The 19,541-nt window shown below is 43.2% G+C and overlaps 1 protein-coding gene across 3 annotated transcripts in view; it reads left to right on the plus strand.

Moving 5' to 3' along the window:
• TAF3 (TATA-box binding protein associated factor 3) overlaps positions 1-5,735 on the plus strand; it is a 202,145-nt gene extending 196,410 nt beyond the window's left edge. For 2 of the 3 annotated variants that reach the window (XM_065520272.2, XM_045399535.3), the window contains 2 exons: positions 2,538-2,644; positions 3,740-4,657. In XM_065520272.2, the coding sequence (XP_065376344.1) occupies positions 2,538-2,644; positions 3,740-3,854 (222 nt within the window). In that variant the 3' untranslated portion in view covers positions 3,855-4,657. Of the gene's footprint in view, positions 1-2,537; positions 2,645-3,739 lie in introns of all 3 variants that reach the window. The other variant, XM_005564599.4, reaches the window with a different exon arrangement.
• The last annotated feature ends 13,806 nt before the right edge of the window (positions 5,736-19,541 follow it).

Here is a 19,541-nt window from a genome sequence, read left to right on the forward strand (position 1 = left end):
GGGTAGGACTCATGGTATTTGTCATTATAAACTGTACAATATTACATTTCTTTTTTTTCTGTTTTTTTTTTCTTTTGAGTAGTCTCCCTCTTCTTGTCCATACTAGAATGCAGTGGCACAATACCACTCACTGTAGCCTCAACCTCCTGGGCCCCAGTGGTTCCCTCACCTCAGCCTCCCAAGTAGCTGGGACCACAGGCGTCTGCCACCACACCTAGCTGTTTCCTGGCTGTTTTTTGTTTTTGTGTATGTGGAGATGATGTCTCCCTATGTTGCCCAGGCTGCTCTCAAACTCCTGGACTCAAGCAATCCCCCCACCTTGGTCTCCCAAAGTGCTGAGATTACAGGCGTGAGCCACCATGCCTGGCCTATTGTTAAATTTCCTTAAAGGAGTTTTGGAAGGAACTTCTAAAACTGTGATCATCCAATTGGTCTGTCCAGGGACCAATCGTTGCAGGTGTTTAATTGAGGCAGCATTACCCCCAAATGGGTTGATCAGGAAAGATTTTGTACTTAACCACCTCAACCTTTGTGTCTTCATCTATAATTAAGAAGTTTGTATTAAACTTGGTGATCTCTGTGGCATGTTCCAGCTCGGAAAGTTCTGGTTTTCCAGTAGATCTTTGAACTAACTCACCTCCTGGAGATGAGTCCAGCTGGAATAGACAGTGTAGAAGGAAAGCTTTCTGGCTGTGCATGGTGTCTCACGCCTCTAATCCCAGCATTTTGGGAGGCTGAGGCAGGTGTATCGCATGAGCCCAGGAGTTGAGACCAGACTGGGTGACATAGTGAGACCCCATCTCTGCAGAAAATACAAAAATTAGCTGGGCATGTTGACATGTGCTTGTAGTGTCAACTACTCAGGAGGCCGAGCTGGGAGGATCATCTCAGCCTAGTAGGTCAAGGCTACAGTGAGCCGTGATCACACCACTGCACCCCAGCCTGGGCGACAAAGTGAAACCCTGTCTTTAAAATAAAAATGACAATTTTAAAAACGCCTTCTACCTCATGAAGAGACGCTTTGTGGGCAGAGGACAAAATGTGTGATTTAGATGACATATGAAGGCTAGAGAGCAAAAAGGCAGATTTTGTCACTGCCTAATGGTGTGATGTTGGAAATGCCACTTAAATTCTCTTAGCTCCGGTTTCCCCATTCATAAGCTACCCAGAGGTTGCTTTACAATGATTAAACGAAATGAGATGTTTAGAGGGATGTAGTAAGCTGTGAAGTATTTGGTGTTAGTTACTGTCGATGCTGTGGCAAAGCTCTTGTGCAGCACATAGAGTCACGGCCTTCTGACTTCAAGCAAGGTCAGCCAGCAGCAGGACTGGCCACACGTGGGAGCTTCAGGGCATAGGATGTTCCACCAGCCTTGGCCACGAGACAGCGGGTACAGGTGACTGCTGGTTCTCACCCCTTGTTACTTTTTCTCCTGAAATTACAGAGGGTCAGAGATGTAGTCGCCCACAGATTTCTTTAGGAAGTTTTCCTGTCAATGTAGTTTGCCTTTGTAGAGTTGCCTTAAAGGAAGCCCATCAGTACAGTGAAACGTATATGCACCCCCAATGCACTTGTCACACACAAAGAAAGCCTTTTTAAAAGCACATCTAGTCAGTGTGGTATTTGAAAGTCTAGGAAGAACTATCCCTTATGAAATAAACCGGAGGCAATAATGTGCTCTGTTATTGTAAACACTTTTGAAATTACCTTTTTCTTATTGCTGGTGTTTAATGCCCATCAGTGAATTACTTCTTCCAGGTTGGCTCTGTTCATGTGGAGTTTGAGGAAGTGGTTAATAGGATGTTCCCTCTTTAGGACTGCTAAGTTAAATAAAATCAACTCCAGAGTACACAACATTTGTAGCAAAATAATGTTGAACCTTATAGCTCTTTGGTTTCCCTATCCCCTTATTTCATTTGCCCTTTAGTTGATTGTACTTTACTAAAAATGTCATAAAGGGAATGGAAAGTTACTTAGTAACAACTCTTTTATATCCTTGATCTTATCAGCTCCTTCAGGAGAAGGGCTTGGCTAATAAGTAATAAGATGGTGCATGCTCATTTGGCTGTCTATATTAATTCCATGCCTATGAATGTGATTGAGAAAAACCACATAGAAAGTGGAGGTCTGTAGCTTTCAAAAAATCAGTTGTTACCACCCTTATAGAGATCCAAATCATTAGGAATGTATGTAGTTATAGTTTTTTTGTTTGTTTGTTTGTTTATGAAAGGGGTTACCGGTCATATTGTTCACAGAGATGATTATAAAATGCTTATTTTTGTGACTTACAAAAGAAAGCTTAGAATATTCATTAGAAATGTCTTATCATTGAACACTTGGCATTTTTCTGTTTCGCGATTCTAAAACAGTGGTGACGCTGATCATGGCATTAATGAAGTGCTGATTTACTATATTTTTTAGTTTAATATGCCTGTTGGTTCAGTTAAACAGTATAAAGTAATCATTCTGATCTGACCTCTTTTTGTTTTTTTTCCCATTCCCTCCATTTTTGCCACTTCCACCTTGCAAACATCAGATCCGAGATGAGTGGGGCAATCAGATCTGGATCTGCCCTGGGTGTAACAAGCCTGATGATGGGAGTCCCATGATTGGCTGTGACGACTGCGATGACTGGTACCACTGGTGAGTGCCCAGGGCGCCCTGCCGGCCGCACGCATCAGGCAGCTCAGCCTCTCCTGAGACAAAGCGTCCACTGAGTAGATTCCTGCCTTTGGACTGACCCAGGGCTGTCCTAGGGACAGTACATGGAGTCAAATCACAGAGCCTGTGAAATGCAATTAACTGCAAAACCCAAGAGTCTTTAGACTATTGTTATTCACCCTGAATTCTGAACATTCTGCTTAGCTTATCTATCCTTCTTATGAAAAATAGTAATACTAAGAGGAGACCCAGGGGCGTCCCTGACCTTCCTTTCCGGTAATGTTCCCTAGAAGCTGTAGCACTGGCCAGGGCCACGAAGAGGCAGCCCCTTTGTAAGGATGGAACAAACTGCAGGACTAAAGTACTGCTTAACTTTTTTAAACCTCTTCAGCGGTTCCTAAAACCTGAAAAGCTCAACCAGAATTTATGCAGATAATCTTCTCGTGTTATCTTTAAAATGTCAGATACAAAAAGATAGCAACCTGTTCAGTTATGATATACGATATCTGTGAGATAAAGACAAAGCCGTGGCTCAGAAGCCTCCTCTTCCTGGCTGAAAGGAGGAACGAACTAATGAATCTCTGCAGAGGGCGTGCAAAGGGCGCGTCTGTGATATCCTAGTCTGCATGCCCAACAGCAGTGCTGCTTGGCTTTGATTTCGGGTAAACATGTCATAGACTTTAAAAAGTACTTTATTTTTTTTTTTTTTTTTTATTTTTTTTTTTTTGGGACGGAGTCTCACGCTGTTGCCCAGGCTGGAGTGCAGTGGCGCGATCTCGGCTCACTGCAAGCTCCGCCTCCTGGGTTCACGCCATTCTCCTGCCTCAGCCTCCTGAGTAGCTAGGACTACAGGCGCCCGCCACCGCGCCCGGCTAATTTTTTGTATTTTTTTTAGTAGAGACGGGGTTTCACTGTGGTCTCGATCTCCTGACCTTGTGATCCGCCCGCCTCGGCCTCCCAAAGTGCTGGGATTACAGGCTTGAGCCACCGCGCCCGGCCTTAAAAAGTACTTTAAAACAGAAGGGAGGAGAATCGACCGTATAAAAGTTGCTTATCTGAGCTTGCTTTCATGTGTAGGCCCTGTGTGGGAATCATGGCTGCACCCCCAGAAGAGATGCAGTGGTTCTGCCCCAAGTGTGCGAACAAGAAGAAGGACAAAAAGCACAAGAAGAGGAAGCATCGAGCGCACTGACGGCTGCCGAGGGGCTGGACCAAGCCGGGTCAGCCCAGGCTTCCTCCCTGGCGCCCCTGGAAGGGAGCTGGTGTACTTCTGCCATCACCTCCAGCCCAGATACCTGTGGATAAAGAACCCGGGAGGACTGCGGCTGGAACACACCGCGCACCTGCATTGTTCACTCCCCAGCCGCGTTGGCCTGTGGCTCCGTGGCAGTGCGACAGAAGGAAACTGGAGCAGAGGCGTGGCCTGGGGGCTGCCCCTCCTCCACTTCTCTAATACCAGTGACAAGTATTATTAATAAAGAGCGTACATCTTCCCTTTTGATTTCCTTTATTCTCTCCAGGGCCTTTTCATTGAGGTGTTAGATGAGAAGATAATGTACAAACTGCCTCAACTGTAATTTAAGGATGATAGAGTCTGTATACAGTTTTCAGCCCCTTTCCCTCTATAGTAAGATAATCAGAATAACATAAAGAAACCTCCAGTGGGAGTGCCGGTAAATATTTTTGTGATAAGAATATACGAAGCTTCCCTCCTTCCCCCGTTTTTAGTACTAACATGTAAAATGTTCAGGCTTTTGTGAAATACCTTATATTTTTTAAGAAAAAGGTTTCTATCATGTCCTGTTTGCTTTTGTGCAAATTATTTTTGTTTCATGTATTTTATATCTTCGTTGCATTCTAATTTTGCCCTTCTTTAAACTGCTGGAGTCTCTTCTCACTGCTTGTACATTTCATCAACTTGTATAAAAACTCTTCAGACTAAAAGATTGCCCCTAATGTAAATAATAAATATTTATGAAGTAGTTATTTTTTAAATTTTTATCGTGTTTAATTCTGGCTTTCTCTGAAATCCACTGTGATTTCAGCCAGGTCTGTAATGACGCTGGACAGAAACAAAGAAGGCTAAAGAAAAAGCCATCGTTCAAAGAAATTTCCCTTGAGCTCAACCTGTGCAGTGCCCGAAAATATCATGGGGGAAAGGGCCCGAGCAGTTGGAAGGAAAGCAAGGCAATTTAAATTTAGAGTTTATGATTTGAAGGTGTTTCGTTTGTTGTCTGTTTTGTTTTTGTAAATTTCTTTGACAGACTTTTACTAAAAGGACATGTAGTTTCCATGAAAGTAAAAAAAAAAAGAAAAAAAACCCACATATACTGTAGCATTTTGTCTTTATATTGTTTTATTTCTACAAATCTGTTCATTAATATTGTGCTTTAAGGCTGAAATGAAGTATATTATGAATTTTTTTAAGAAAACTCATCAAATTTCAGGGTATCACAAAACTTTATTATATTATTATACTGCCCACTATTTATTATATGTTATAGATGTCTGAGAGGTAAACCAAATATTTTATTTTTAATGTTAAAAAAACATCAAATTTAACTTTATTAGCATATTTTAGCAACTTTGGAATAAATATGGACTTTTACTTGATTTTGAAATAATCCCAGTGTAGGCCCATGTACTGGATCTCTTGGATGCTAGAATATGGGCTTTGAACCTAATACAAATATATTACTAGAAAATGTGATTTTTTTAAATGCCAAGTAAATTGCTATTAGTGTATGGATTAGTCATATTTTAAAACATTATGTGGTTAGAGAAATGCAGTTTTCTGCCGTGAATGTGAAGTTGCAAATCAGTGGAAATGGAGTCGACCTCTTCAGAGTGCAGGGTATCATTGCCCTCCTTGTTCAAGAGGCCCGAATTTTTCTATCCCTGCAAAGAAACAAAGCATCTATGTTGAGATATGTGTTTTTTTGTTTTATTAATTTGAGATCATTCTAAATACTTTATACAATATTTTCACATGCACAAAAATGCGCGTTAGTGGTTTTTGGAGAGGGGTGAGGGGTGGGGGAAGTGCAAAATAAAGATTATTGGCTATTTCATAGTTTGCTTTTCCATTTTCTTTATTTAGGATTTAGTTCCTTGAGGCATGGGCCATGATCTGAAGTTGCCACGTTTAAGTGAGCAGGTCATGCTACTGAAACCAGAATGGAGGTGCTTGTCTATAACTTTCCCCCGATCTTCCTGTCTGAGAGCCTTCAGCCCACGCTACATTCAAGGAATTTCAATCAGTCTGTTGTCCCTTGCTATTTCATGGTTGCTTTCCTAAATCCAGTTCATGATTTTATAAATGGTCTTTGCAATAATAAAACCAAAGAATCATTTTCAGGGGGCTGGAGAGCTCGAGGGATTAGTAATGGAATACAGAGCCCTTCACCTCTAGGTCAGTGAGTCAGATCCAGTCCAGGTCACTAGAGACCAAAAGTTGTCACCATCTTATGACTGTTCAGTGGCCTGTGTGAAATGAACTGGTGGTCTCAGCCTCTACTGGGTGGCTGGCTGTGACACCAACCAAAGGAAGTTCAAGAAACTGCAAAAAGAAATGTGGATTAGAAAATAAAACGTCTATGTTACAAAGAAAAAGTTAGAAAGTTGGGCGTAGTCATTTTCCAGAAAGTAATACTGAAGGAAAAAGAGCAACTTACAAATACCACAGACAAACAGAGATTAATTTACTTTCTTTAATGAAGTCAAGCAAAACCGGAAAAGAAAAGCCTGCATTGGGTGAGAGGGGAGGAGGGGGTTAAGTGGGGTGGATGATTTGATCAGGAGAAAAAGTTTAGGGGCCCAAACTTTAGGAAAAAATGGGTTTTAACTTTTGAGGGAGAAGGAAATCGCAAAAGGCAGCAGCAATTTGAGGAACTACTGTAGCAGAATTAGATACAAAGGAATGAAAAGTATTTCCCTTTAGAGGATTTGCAGTTTTCCAGTTGGAAGCAAAATCCTGACTGGTTTTAATTTAGCCCAGCACTATCATTTGAATAGCATCAATACTTTATAAAGACAAGTAATGGCGGGGGCGGGGGGAGGGAGGGGGCGCGGGGATTGTCCTGACCAGTGATTTTATTGAGGGAGATGGTATTTGAGAAACAGACCCTCACCTCATGAAATCGAGACACCCTTCTGGTGTGATAATCTGCCGTCAGAGCCAGATGGAACTGGCAGAGCTTAATTTCTGTGGCTGACAAGGTGTTTCTCTTCCAAAGGTGTCTACAGTGAGGCACAGTGAGGGTCTTTATCCCCTGACTGATTTGTGGTTCCAAACGTTCTGGAGAAAACCAGAGGCTATCAGAGTATTCTGACTTTGTCGGGCTTTTTTCAAAGATAAAATACAGTGTACTACTCTCCTGTATCACCTAAACCCCTTTGTTCTCCTTTCAATGGGATGATTAAACAAAGACCTACTAACCAAATTGAAGTATAAAATGAACACTGAGATATGGAAACCTTGCCACTAAGAATGCTAATGAAGAAAGTTCACGAAAGCCATGCTGGCTAAGTTTTCAATACAAATAGTTTTATGGCCAATCTCTTTAGATCATAGCAGCTTTCTTTAGAAGTGTAAGTCTAAAAGTAGATGAGTTACCTTGACCAAAGAATGAAACAGATAATGTCCTGAATAATGTCTTTTTCCACAATGGTATCAGTCATTCTGTTAGGAAACTATTTCTTTGAGAATCTTGCGTTCATTGTAGCCTAAAAAGTATAAAGTAACTATTAATCCATGTGTGCAGGCCAGTAGATGACATCGAAATGAGATATTTAGGTGGACAGCTTGTTCATTTAGTCTACATATGAGTTACTAAAATGGCTACTGGTTATTTTTTTCATTCTGGGCAACTCAGTTGTAAATTTAGTTTGAAGGACATTGTTAAGTGGTTTCATTCATTTCATCCACATTGGCTAGGTACATTTTATGGAAATGGCAATGATGTATCAGAACCAAGCTCATTTCCAGTTGTCTGGTTTTTCATCTGCTCTAGCCCTTCCTCTGGCTCCATGATTCTGGAATCATTCCCAAAGTATACTATGTATTAAAGTGTATTGCATCAAATTCTAAGTGTATTCCATATTACTCTTTTCCCACTTTTCCATACATAATCTTTCCGTCTTAGGCTGCAACTATTTTTTAATGTTACTAGAGCTTCATGCTTTTAAATTTTACATTCATAACAAAACAAGAACTTAGCAAATGTTTGCATTAACTATCCTAGAAACTAGCAGAGTAGACATGATATTAGAAAATACATGTAGATAGATACATACACCACAAAGTTTAAATGTGTTGGGCTTTCAGAACAGAAGTTCATTTTAGGTGCATAGCCCTAAGCAATCATTTCCTACCATATCCTTAGAACCTAGTCAGTATTTTCACCTTTTGAAGTTTTGTGGGTTTTTTTTTTTTGGTTTGGTCTTGTTTTTGATTAATGAAACATTCAGAATAGGACTATCGTTTAAAAAAAAAAAAAAAAAACCACAAACCTGAAGAATGTCATTGTTATTATCCTTAATGAGTTAACTATTGCCAAGTTAAATGGTTTGAAGAAAATGTTTGTGCTGATCTAGTTAACTCATTCAGAGCATCAGAAGTACTTACCAGAGGAAGTTCAAATCATCCAAAAATATTATCAAGTTATATTTTGATTATTTCTTATTATACTGTTTGGGATGTTGATGAAACTTTTTTCTGCTAGCTTTTAGAAAGTGAATATTTGTTTATTTATTTACTTGTTTATTTATTTATTTATTTATTTATGAGACAGGGTCTTACTCTGTCACCCAGGCTTGAATGCGGTGGTGTAATCACAGCTCACTGTGGCCTCGACCTCCTGAGCAGCTGGGACCAAAGGCATGTGCCACACATCTTGTTAATTTTTATTTTTTTGTGGAGACAGGGTTGCCCAGATTCATGTCGAACTCCTAGGCTCAAGTGGTCCTCCTGCTTCCACCCAAAGTATTGGGATTATAGGCATGAGCCACTGCACCAAATCAAAAAGTGATTTTTTTTTTTTTTTTTTTTTTTTTTTTTTTTTTTTTTTTTTGAGACAGGGTCTCCCTCTGTTACCCAGGCTGGAGGTCAGTGGTGCGATCTTGGCTCACTGCAACCTCCGCCTTCTGGGTTCAAGTGATTCTCCTGCCTCAGCCTCCCCAGTAGCTGGGACTACAGACACCTGCCACCACACTGGCTAATTTTTTGTATTTTAGTAGAGATGAGGTTTCACCATGTTGCCCAGGGTGGTCTCGAACTCCTGAGTTCAGGCAATCCGCCCGCCTCAGCCTCCCAAAGTGCTGGGATTACAGGCGTGCACCACCGCACCCAGCCAAAAAGTGAATTCTTTAGAGCTGATTTCTTGATAGCTAATTCTTCATCTTCCCTTCATTTTGTTTATTTTGACATTGTTATTTACAACATTCACAAAAACAAATATTAGGCCCAGGATGTCCCACACTCAACAATATTCATACATTTCTGTAAAAAATGTTCATCAGTCATCGCTCGGAGCAAGACACTTCGTGCACTGTGGGGATACAGCGGTGGAGGAGACAGCGTGCCCGGGGCTGCAGAGAGCCGTCACAGGACACACCTCAGAAGCGGGTGCAAACCAGAAGTGCATTGAAAGGTGATTGTTTTTCACTTCAGTTTGACCAATGTTCGGCTGTAGGCCAATGAGACTAAGGAGATAGCACAAAATGTAAAGCAACATTAAACATAAGGATACATAGGATTCTGGCTGGGCGCAGTGACTCACACCTGTAATCCCAGCACTTTGGGAAGCTGAGGCCCGTGGATCACCTGAGGTCAGGAGTTCAAGACCAGCCTGACCAACATGGTGAACCCCTATCTCTACTAAAAATACAAAAATTAGCCAGGCATGGTGGTGGGTGCCTATAGTCCCAGCTACTTGGGAGACTGAGGCAGGAGAATCGCTTGAACCCAGGAGGCAGAAGTTGCAGTGAGCTGAGATTGTGCCACTGCACTCCAGCCTGGGCAACAAGAACGAAACTCCACCTCAAGAATAAAAAGAACACCTAGAATTCCCTGTATAGAAAGTTTTTAAAGAGACTGAACCACACTCTCTTATTTAGGGATGCACGCAATGATGGGAAAGCAAGAGTCCCTAATAAAAGTGAATGTGGCGGCTGCCTCTGGGAAGAAAGGGAGTTTTGATGGGGAAGGAGTAAGCAAGCTCAGGGCAGCTTCCCAGGGACAGGGAACACCTTGCCCCTTGACGTGGGCAGTGTTATACAAGATTCTCTTTATATCTGTTTGTTAAAACTGTGTATATAAGTTTTAGCCATTTATCTGCTTGCTATTTTACAATTAAAATAATCTAGCCAGGTGTGGTGGCTCATGCCTGTAATCTCAACACTTTGGGATTTGGGAGGGATTACTTGAGCTCAGGAGTTTGAGATCAGCCTGGGCAACATAACAAGACCCCATCTCTACAAAAAAAAAAAATTGTAAAAATAAAAACCACCTGGGCAAGGTGGCACGTGCCTGTGGTCCCAGCTCATCTGGAGGCTGAGGTGGGAGGATGACTTGAGCCCAGAAGGGTGAAGCTACAGTGAGCCATGATCATACTACTGCATTCCAGACCAGGTGACAGAGTGAGACCCTGTCTCTAAATAAATATATAAATAAATATGGCCAGGCATGGTGGCTCACTCCTGTAATCCCAACACTTTGGGAGGCCAAGGCAGGTGGATCATGAGGTCAGGAGATGACGACCATCCTGGCCAACATGGTGAAACCCCATCTTTACTAAAAATACAAAAAATTAGCCGACGTGGTGGCACGTACCTGTAGTCCCAGCTACTTGGGAGGCTGAGGCAGGGGAATCGCTTGAACCCGGGAGGGAGAGATTGCAGTGAGCCAAAATCGTGCCACTGCACTCCAGCGTGGGTGACAGAGTGAGACTCCATCTCAAAGAAAAAAAAAAAAAAAAAAAAAAAAAAAAAAGCTTTGATCATATAAAAACCTTTTTCTTTCTTTTTTTTTTTTTTATTTGAGATGGAGTCTCGCTCTGTTCCCCAGACTGGGGTGCAGTGGTGCAAGCTTGGCTCACTGCATCCTCCACCTCCTAGGTTCAGATGATTCTGCCTCAGCCTCCTGAGTAGCTGGGATTATAGGCCCAGCTAATTTTTTTTTCTTTTTTCTTTTTTTTTTTTTTTTTAGTAGAGATGGGGTTTTACCATGTTGGCCAGGCTGGTCTCGAACTCCTGACCTCAAATGATCGGCCTGCCTTGGCCTCCCAAAGTGCTGGGACTACAGACATGAGCCACTGTGCCCGGCCATATAAAAAGCATTTCACACGTGGTAAAGCTCAATAAATGGTATTAATAGCTACAGTATCTATTGTGGCTGTTTTCCCCATGTTTTCGCGAATTCCGGGTTTTCCATGAGTCTCTAATTCTAGATTTCAACATTTCGTACAAATAAGTGATCTTAATATTACAATCAAGGATTGGGAAGCTGGATAAGACATTCATTCACGAGGCAGTTTGTATGAACAAATGACTGATTTGATACAGGCCAGAAGAAAGAGGCTTTCTCCCAGTGCACTTCTGAGTGGGCAGCCAGTTGGATGTGACACGTCAGTGTGGTACCGAGGTGGAGAGCAGAGGGATAGACACGACACAGCCCCACTCCTAGGAAATGCGGCCAATAGCAGGACTCCTGACCAGTGTGAACAGGCAGCAGGTTGATGTGGAATGGATTTGGCTGTGGTGTTTTGGGAGCACTGCACTCAGCAATCTCTGAGGACTAAACGGAATAATAAATCATGGAGAAAAGGCCAGGGGTAGGCCTCCACTACATTCTGCAGGTCCATGCTTGCATTTCCATTCTCAAACAACCCAGGCAGTAAATGCATCAGATAAAGTAAGAACCCAACTTACGCTTAAAATGAGAGATTCTCAAAGCACTCTCGATGTAGCCCAGGTGTAGGGATGCGTTCACTTACAGAGTAGAGGAGATATCACTGCCCTCCTTCTCCCTGACAGATATTTAGGGATCTGTTCAGTATACAAATTTTTGCTTTTTTTTTTTTTTTTTTTAAGATGGAGTCTCGCTCTGTCGCCAGGCTGGAGTACAGTGGCGTGATCTTGGCTCACTGCAATCTCCGCCTCCCGGGTTCAAGCGATTCCCCTGCCTCAGCCGCCCAGGTAGCTGGGACTACTGGCGTGCACCACCATGCTTGGCTAATTTTTTGTATTTTAGTAGAGACGGGGTTTCACTGTGTTAGCCAGGCTGGTCTCGATCTCCTGACCTCATGATCCACTTGCCTCAGCCTCCCAAAGTGCTGGGATTACAGGCGTGAGTCACTGTGTCTGACCCAAATCTTTGTGCATGAATCATGTGCTAAATGCAGGGGCTCAGGCTGATCAACAGCTTTCTGTGATTATGGAAGTGCGCTACAATTTCTACACTTTCAGCAGCTACTGCTACAGGTGATGATTTGAGCCTTTGAAATGTGGCTACTGCTACTAACAGACTGATTTTCAATTTTTAAAATTTTATTATTTATCCTTTTTTTTTCCTTAATTTTTATTTTGAGACAAGGTCTCAGCCCGTTGTCCATGCTGGAGTACAGTGGTATGATCATGGCTCACCATAGCCTCAACCTCCTGGATTCAAGCAATCTTCTCACTTCAGCCTCCCAAGTAGCTGAGACTACAGGTGTACACCACCACATCCAGCTGATTTTCTTTTTCTTTTCTTTTTTTTTTTTTTTGTAGAGACAGGGTTTCTCTATGTTGCCCATACTGATCTGAAACTCCTGAGCTCAAGCAAACCACCCACCTTGGTCTCCAAAAGTGCTGGGATTACAGACATGAGCCACTGCACCTGGCCTAACTTTCATTTTGACAGTCACTGGTGGCTAGGAGCTACCATACTGCACAGCGCACTACCAGAGCAGTCACAGAAGTAGATACACCTTGTTCCTTCATTGACATCCTAATCTTTCCCATGGCCAGGAAGGAGGCTGGTCCAGGAAGCACTCACATCCCAGCCACACTTCCTCACCAGCTGCATGGCCTCACTCTCCCAATGGCCTCAGCACTTACATTTCGAAACCAAGAGGTCACATGAGATCTCCATGCTCTTGTAGCTGTAACATTCTGTGTTTTGAGATTTGAAAACTTATAAATAAATCAGTTCTGTGTCACGGCTAGTGAACTCCAATGCCTGTTACAACTGGAATCAAGAGATGACGGGATAAGCGTGTGGTGTGAATGGAACCACAGAATCAACTTACCCTCAAGGTTTTTAAAATGTGAATTTGGTTGAATTAAAGAATAGGCTTAAAGTCAAAAGAGAAATAAGGGTCGGGTGCGGTGGCTCACCCCTATAATCCCAGGACTTGGTGAGGCCGAGGTGGGAGGATCACTTGAGCCCAAGAGTTCAAGACCAGCCTGGGCAACATGGCAAGACCCTGTCTCTACAAAAAAACAAAAAACTTACCCGGCGTGGTGGTGCACACCTATAGTCCCAGCTGGAGAGGTTGAGGCAGGAGAGGCACTTGAGCCCAGGAGTTTGGGGCTGCAGTGAGCCATGATCATACCACTGCACTCCAGCCTGGGGCCACAGAACAAGACCCTGTCTTAAAAAAGAAAGAAAGAGGGGGCCAGTGGGGAGGGAGGGAGACAGAGAGAGAGAGAAGAAAATGAGGTTCCAAAAAGGGGGCACATACGCCGTCCTTCCCAGGTTGGTTACCTCTTGCAAGAGCAGAAGGTAAAAACAGGAGCAGGAGAAGGAAATGTCTCCAGCTGTAGAAGTGGCTCTCTTGCCAGTGGAAGTGGAATGACCAAGAGCCGCTGGGGGAGCAAAGGCATTTACCAAAATTCCTCCACCCTGGCTTGTGTCTTTAATTACAAAAGGCTGGGCAAAACAGGACAGAGGCGTTTCTATTGGTTTATTGTCAATAAAATGAAAGAAGAGAAATGGACAGATCGTGTGACATTTTCAACTTACTAACAACTTTTCATTAAGTGTGTATTTTATGTATCCAGGAGCCTGCACTTATATACAAAATATCAGTTGTCAGTGGTTTGTATCCAATGTTAGTGACAATTCTCTATTTTATGTATCCAGGAGCCTGCACTTACATACAAAATATCAGTTGTCAGTGGTTTGTATCCAATGTTAGTGACAATTCTCTATTTTATGTATCCAGGAACCTACACTTATATACAAAATATCAGTTGTCAGTGATTTGTATCCAATGGTAGTGAAAATTCTCTATCGCCTTGATTTAATCATTAATGTGAACATAGATTGACCTGTTCCTATATGCACACTGAAGCTACGGGCATCTCAGCTGCTTCCACGCTGTTTCTAGCATTTAGGAGGTAATTTAGCCCTTTTTCAACATCTACTCCGCTTCTTGAATGGCTAGTTATTTTCCCAAATGTTTTTATGTGCAAATCATTGTCAATAAACTTTGTTGCAAATCACTAAAAACAATATAGAAGGTCTGCCTTTGGATTACAAAATAGCAAAACCTGCTTGAGAGCTTCAAATTACCAGACTACACAACAAAGCGAGCCCGGTGTTTCAGTGTATAGTCACAGACAATACAGTAATTTAATGCAGTAGGAATTCTGGCTGAATTCAGAAGATGGTATTTATGCCATAAGGGGTGATTCACCCTCTTTCCCAAGTAACAGCGATGTCTGACACGTGCCCACTCTGTCTTGCAGAAGCATACCTAAGTTTGTGTATATGGATTCATATGAAAGATGTTTGTGTACAAATGCAGAATGGAATCACCCAATATAGCTGACATCCCTTCATATTCTATACATTTATGGGAAATTTTTGCAGTTGTGTAGTTTCCAGATACAGAAGTCACATGACATGGCTATAATTTTTTTTTTTTTTTTTTTTTTTTTGGAGACAGAGTCTCTGGCTCTGTCACCAGGGCTGGAGTGCAATGGCACGATCTCAGCTCACTGTAACCTCCACCTCCCAGGTTCAAGCAATTCTCCTGCCTCAGCCTCCTGAGTAGCTGGGATTATAGGTGCGTGCCCCAAGGCCTGGCTAATTTTTATATTTTTAGTAGAGACATGGTTTCGCCATGTTGGCCAGGCTGGTCTCGAACTCCTGACCTCAGGTTATCCACCCACCTCAGCCTCCCAAAGTGCTGGGATTACAGATGTGAGCCACCGCGCCCAGCCGACATGTCTATCATTTACAGTATGTATCATGCACTCAGAAACAAGGGTGTGGTTGATAAGAGTGTGCTCATAATTTTCATTAAGTTCTTCATCGAGTTTCGTTAGTGCTCAAACATCAGAGGAAAAATTAAAAGTCTTGGAGCAAAACTCAAAAAAGGCCCAGTTGAGTCCCTCCCCTCTTCCCTTCAGTCACTGCTCTGGTGTGGGGACAGCCCATGTCGCTAAAGCAAACACACCTTTACACAGTTTTCTGCTTGTCTCCACTGGCATTGTCTGATTTCTTTTTTTTTTTTCCCCCACAAGAAAAGCTGACCTTTCATATCAAGAGGAGTGATGTCAAAATTAGGCAAACGGTGTGTGAAGGCGAGTGGAACCAGTTTTATGCAAAGAAACGGCACAAGGTTTCCAAAAGCATGCCAGAATTTCAGCAATTTTTAGACTCAGGTGAGGACGACAGATCTTTGAGCCAAAAAAACAAAACCAAAACCAAAAATCAAACACCCCAAATAAGCTATTAATCGTGTCCTACCGGAGCCAACCCACGAACCAGGGACAGAAAACAGAGAGTGCTAAGACAGGAAGGCACTTTAGAAATACCGCCCAATCCTGGCCATGAAAGTCAACGTTCCCAATTCCCCCACCCTCTCACACCTAATCTGATGGAACCACCCAATGGCTCTACACAAGGTAAGCGGAGCCGGCTCCCCTCGGCAGCCTAGCACGGCCTTTTAAATGGACTTCTATGAAAAAGCCGAGTTCAGGTATCTCTTGCCATCAGTGCGGCTAGTTGCCGCCCGGCCCCAATAGTTCCAGTCACCCCTGCAGCGAACTCCCACTGTCATGGGAAGCTCCACGTGGTCACCAAGGTCCGCCCTCGTCTCTGTTTTCAAGGCCTTTCCTGAAAGTTGGCCACAGAGATAAGCTGGTTTCCATGCTATTATTGCATAGGAAGAAGAAAGGGTCGAGCCCAGCCCCTCTGGGAGGTGAACTTGTGGTTCCAGTGAGTCTAGGAAGTCAAACCTGATGCTTTTAGGACTAAGCTGCCCCACAGAAGAACGGCTCAAACTGGAGTTTTCTCTGAGAACCAAAAAGGAAACTGAATTACAATAGCTCTTTCTTATTTGTGGCACTTTTTCATATATTTATTTATTTATTTTTTTGAGGCAGAGTCTCTCTCTGTCACTCAGGCTGGAGTGCAGGGGTGCGATCTCAGCTTACTGCAACCTCCACCTCCCGGCTTCAAGCGATTCTCCTGCCTCAGCCTCCTGAGTAGCTGGGGTTACAGGTGCGTGCTACCACACCCCGCTAATTTGTGACACATTTAAACACACACACACACACACACACACACCCTTTTCCTAGTACTTTAGAACGTATTTAACCTGTGGCTTTGGGAGTAGACATTTTTCAACATTAAGAATGAATTTATTGGCCGGGTATGGTAATCCCAGCACTTCCGGGAGGCCGAGGTGGGAGGATTACAAGGTCAGGAGTTCGAGACCAGCCTGGCCAACATGGTGAACCCCGTCTCTACTAAAAATACAAAAATTAGCTGGGCATGGTGGCGGGAACCTGTAATCCCAGCTACTTGGAAGGCTGAGGCAGGAGAATCGCTTGAACCTGGGAGGTGGAGGTTGCAGTGAGCCAAGATTGCACCATTGCACTCCAGCCTGCGTAACAAGAATGAAACTCTGTCTCAAAAAAAAAAAAAAAAAAAAAAAAAAAAAAGAATGAATTTATTTTAATATTCTTTTTATTAACTAAAACATCATTTCACCCAGGACCTCCATTTACTGGTGGCAAATCTGGTTAACTTCAGAGGCCCAGTAATCACTTCTTCCATCAAAATTGATTAGTCTGCAGGTTCAGGAAGATTATAAGGTCGGGTCAAACCCCTCCCTCCTCCCGAGTGTTTTAGCAAAGATAAAATTCAAATGATGTTTTTACTAAAAATGATTGCCTTCTTTTAAAAGATGGTGTTAAAGATAACAGTGTCGTAATACGTTTTTCGACAGCACAGAAGTTTGCTCTCTTCGTAACTGGATTCATGGAACAGCTGGCTCCACTGTGCTCTGAGACTCATTCTGGGGAGGTTCTGGGCATAGCAGGCCTCTCACTCTGTCACTCTATCTCATTAAAGGAATGACATGTCTTAGTAGACATCATTTTCAAACAGCAACAACAAAATAAACAAACGACTTACCTCCTCAGCCTTTTTTTTTTTTTTTTTTTTTTTTTTTTTGACAGAGTCTCACTCCGTTGCCCAGGCTGGAGTGCAGTGGTGCAACCTTGGTCTCTTGCAACCTCTGCCTCTCAGGTTCAAGCAATTCTCCTGCCTCAGCCTCCTGAGTAACTGGGATTACAGGTGCCTACCGCCATACCCAGCTAATTTTTGTATTTTTAGTAGAAATGAGGGCTCACCATGTTGGCCAGGCTGTTTTCGAACTCCTGACCTCAAGTGATCTGCCCACCTCAGCCTCCCAGAGTGCTGTGATTACAGGTGTGAGCCATCGTGCCCCACCTCTCCTCAGCTTTTAAAAATCAATCTTTAATCAGCAATCGGGGCCGGGCATGGTGGCTCACGCCTGTAATCCCAGCACTTTGGGAGGCTGAAGTGTGTGGATCACTTGAGGTCAGGAGTTCAAGACCAGCCTGACCAATATGGTGAAATCCTGTCTCTACTAAAAATACAAAAATTGGGCCAGACCCGGTGGCTCACGCCTGTAATCCTAGCACTTTGGGAGTCTGAGACCGGCGGATCACAAAGTCAGGTGTTCAAGACCAGCCTGGCCAGCATGGTGAAACCCCGTCTTTACTAAAAATACAAAAATTAGTCGGGCGTGGTGGGGCCTGCCTGTAATCCCAGCTACTCGGGAGGCTGAGGCAGAAGAATCGCCTGAACCCAGGAGACGGAGGTTGCAGTGAGCCAAGATCATGCCACTGCACTCCAACCTGGGTGACAAAGCAAGACTCCATCTCAAAAAAAAAAAAAAAAAAAAAAAAAAAAAAAAAAAAATCAGCAATCCATTTGGGGTAAGACTTCACTTCCCACACATTGCAGGGACAAGCACCTCTGGCTCGCATATGCCTCACAAATGTTAAAAAGCATATTTTTATATTTATACCTGTTTCTAGTTGCTAGAAAAACATTTGCATTAATTTCTCAAGGTGCTGCCAATCCTTTGAAGACTTGTTTATAAAATGCCATTCTTAAACCGGCTCAGGTTCCATGTGATGGGAACATAGCATACCCTGAAAAAGCATCAAGGGCCAGTCTGGTTCAGAGGTTCAGCTGATGGTTTAAAATTATTAAGAGAGGCTGGATGCAGTGGCTCACACCTGTAATCCCAGCACTTTGGGAGGTCAAGGCAGGAGGATCCCTTGAACCCATGAGTTCAAGACCAGCCTAAGCAATGTAGAAAGATTGTCTCTACAAAAAAATTAAAAAGTAGCCAGGCATGGTGGTGAATGCCTGTAGTCCCCGCTATTCAGGAGGCTGAGGTGGGAGGATGGCTTGAGCCCAGGAGGTCGAGGCTGCAGTGAGCAGTGATCGCACCACTACACTCCAGCCTGGGTGACACAAAGAAATCAAGTTTCAAAAAAAATAATAAAAATAAAAGTATTAACAGAAAAGCAGATGTTGGTGAACAAGAACATGTATGGTCACACTCAGAAAATACTTCTTCCTCATTCAGAAAAGCTAAAATCATAGGCCCCCTTTCTAGCCCTTTAAATAAAGTTCACCATTCCAGGAGTATTTATCATGGTTAGTGGTTGCCATCAGTCATGAAAAGTTAACAAAGACCTATTGGGTTTATCTATAGGCAGCTAAACAAACATATCTTGCTCTTCTGTTATCTTCTTGTTAACAAAGCCCTATCAGGATGTTCTAAACATCAGCATTTACTGCACAGTGGCCCTTTATCTAGGATGATATATAGAGAGCTCATCAATTAGCTGGAGGGTTTGTAGATACCTGCCATATATTCATGAGAGCGCGCTGCCCTCTTTTCTCTCTCCCATCACGGACAGGTGCCTGGTGGTGTGGTTTCCCAGGTGGCGTCTCTGCCCACCTTCTGGGCTTTGCTTTGTCCCCCTTGCCATAGGGAAACTGTCAGGGTATGTTTGGTCCAGGCAAGTCTGTGACTTTGAAACAAAGTCAATGAGCAGGACTGTTCCTCTCATCACACATACACAACCCCATAGGACCACGCGGTCTTCTCGAAAAAACCCAGAGAAACACAGCCTCGGTGTCATGAAGCATTCTGCGAAAAACAATGTTACCACGTATAGTTTTACAAAATTTGAAACACCAAGACAAACACTGGGTGTGTGGATGAGGGAAGGGCAGACGCTAGTTCCCAGAATGGCATCGAGAATGTATAAGTTCTTTTTCAGAAACAGGGTCTGGCGCTGTTGCCCAGGCTGGAGTGCAATGGCACAATCACAGCTCACTGCAGCCTCAGACTTCTGGACTCAAGGAATCCTCCCACCTCAGCCTCCCTTGCAGCTAGTAGCTAGTACTACAGGCACATGCCATGTACCTGGCTGATTTTTAAATTTTTCATAGAGATGGGACCTTGGTGTGTTTCCCAGGCTGTTCTCAAACTCCTGGGCTCAAGCAATCCTCCCTCCTTGGCCTCCCAAAGCACTGGGATTACAGGTGTGA

This window comes from Macaca fascicularis, chromosome 9 (genome assembly GCF_037993035.2).
Source record: "Macaca fascicularis isolate 582-1 chromosome 9, T2T-MFA8v1.1".
Lineage (NCBI taxonomy): Eukaryota > Metazoa > Chordata > Mammalia > Primates > Cercopithecidae > Macaca > Macaca fascicularis.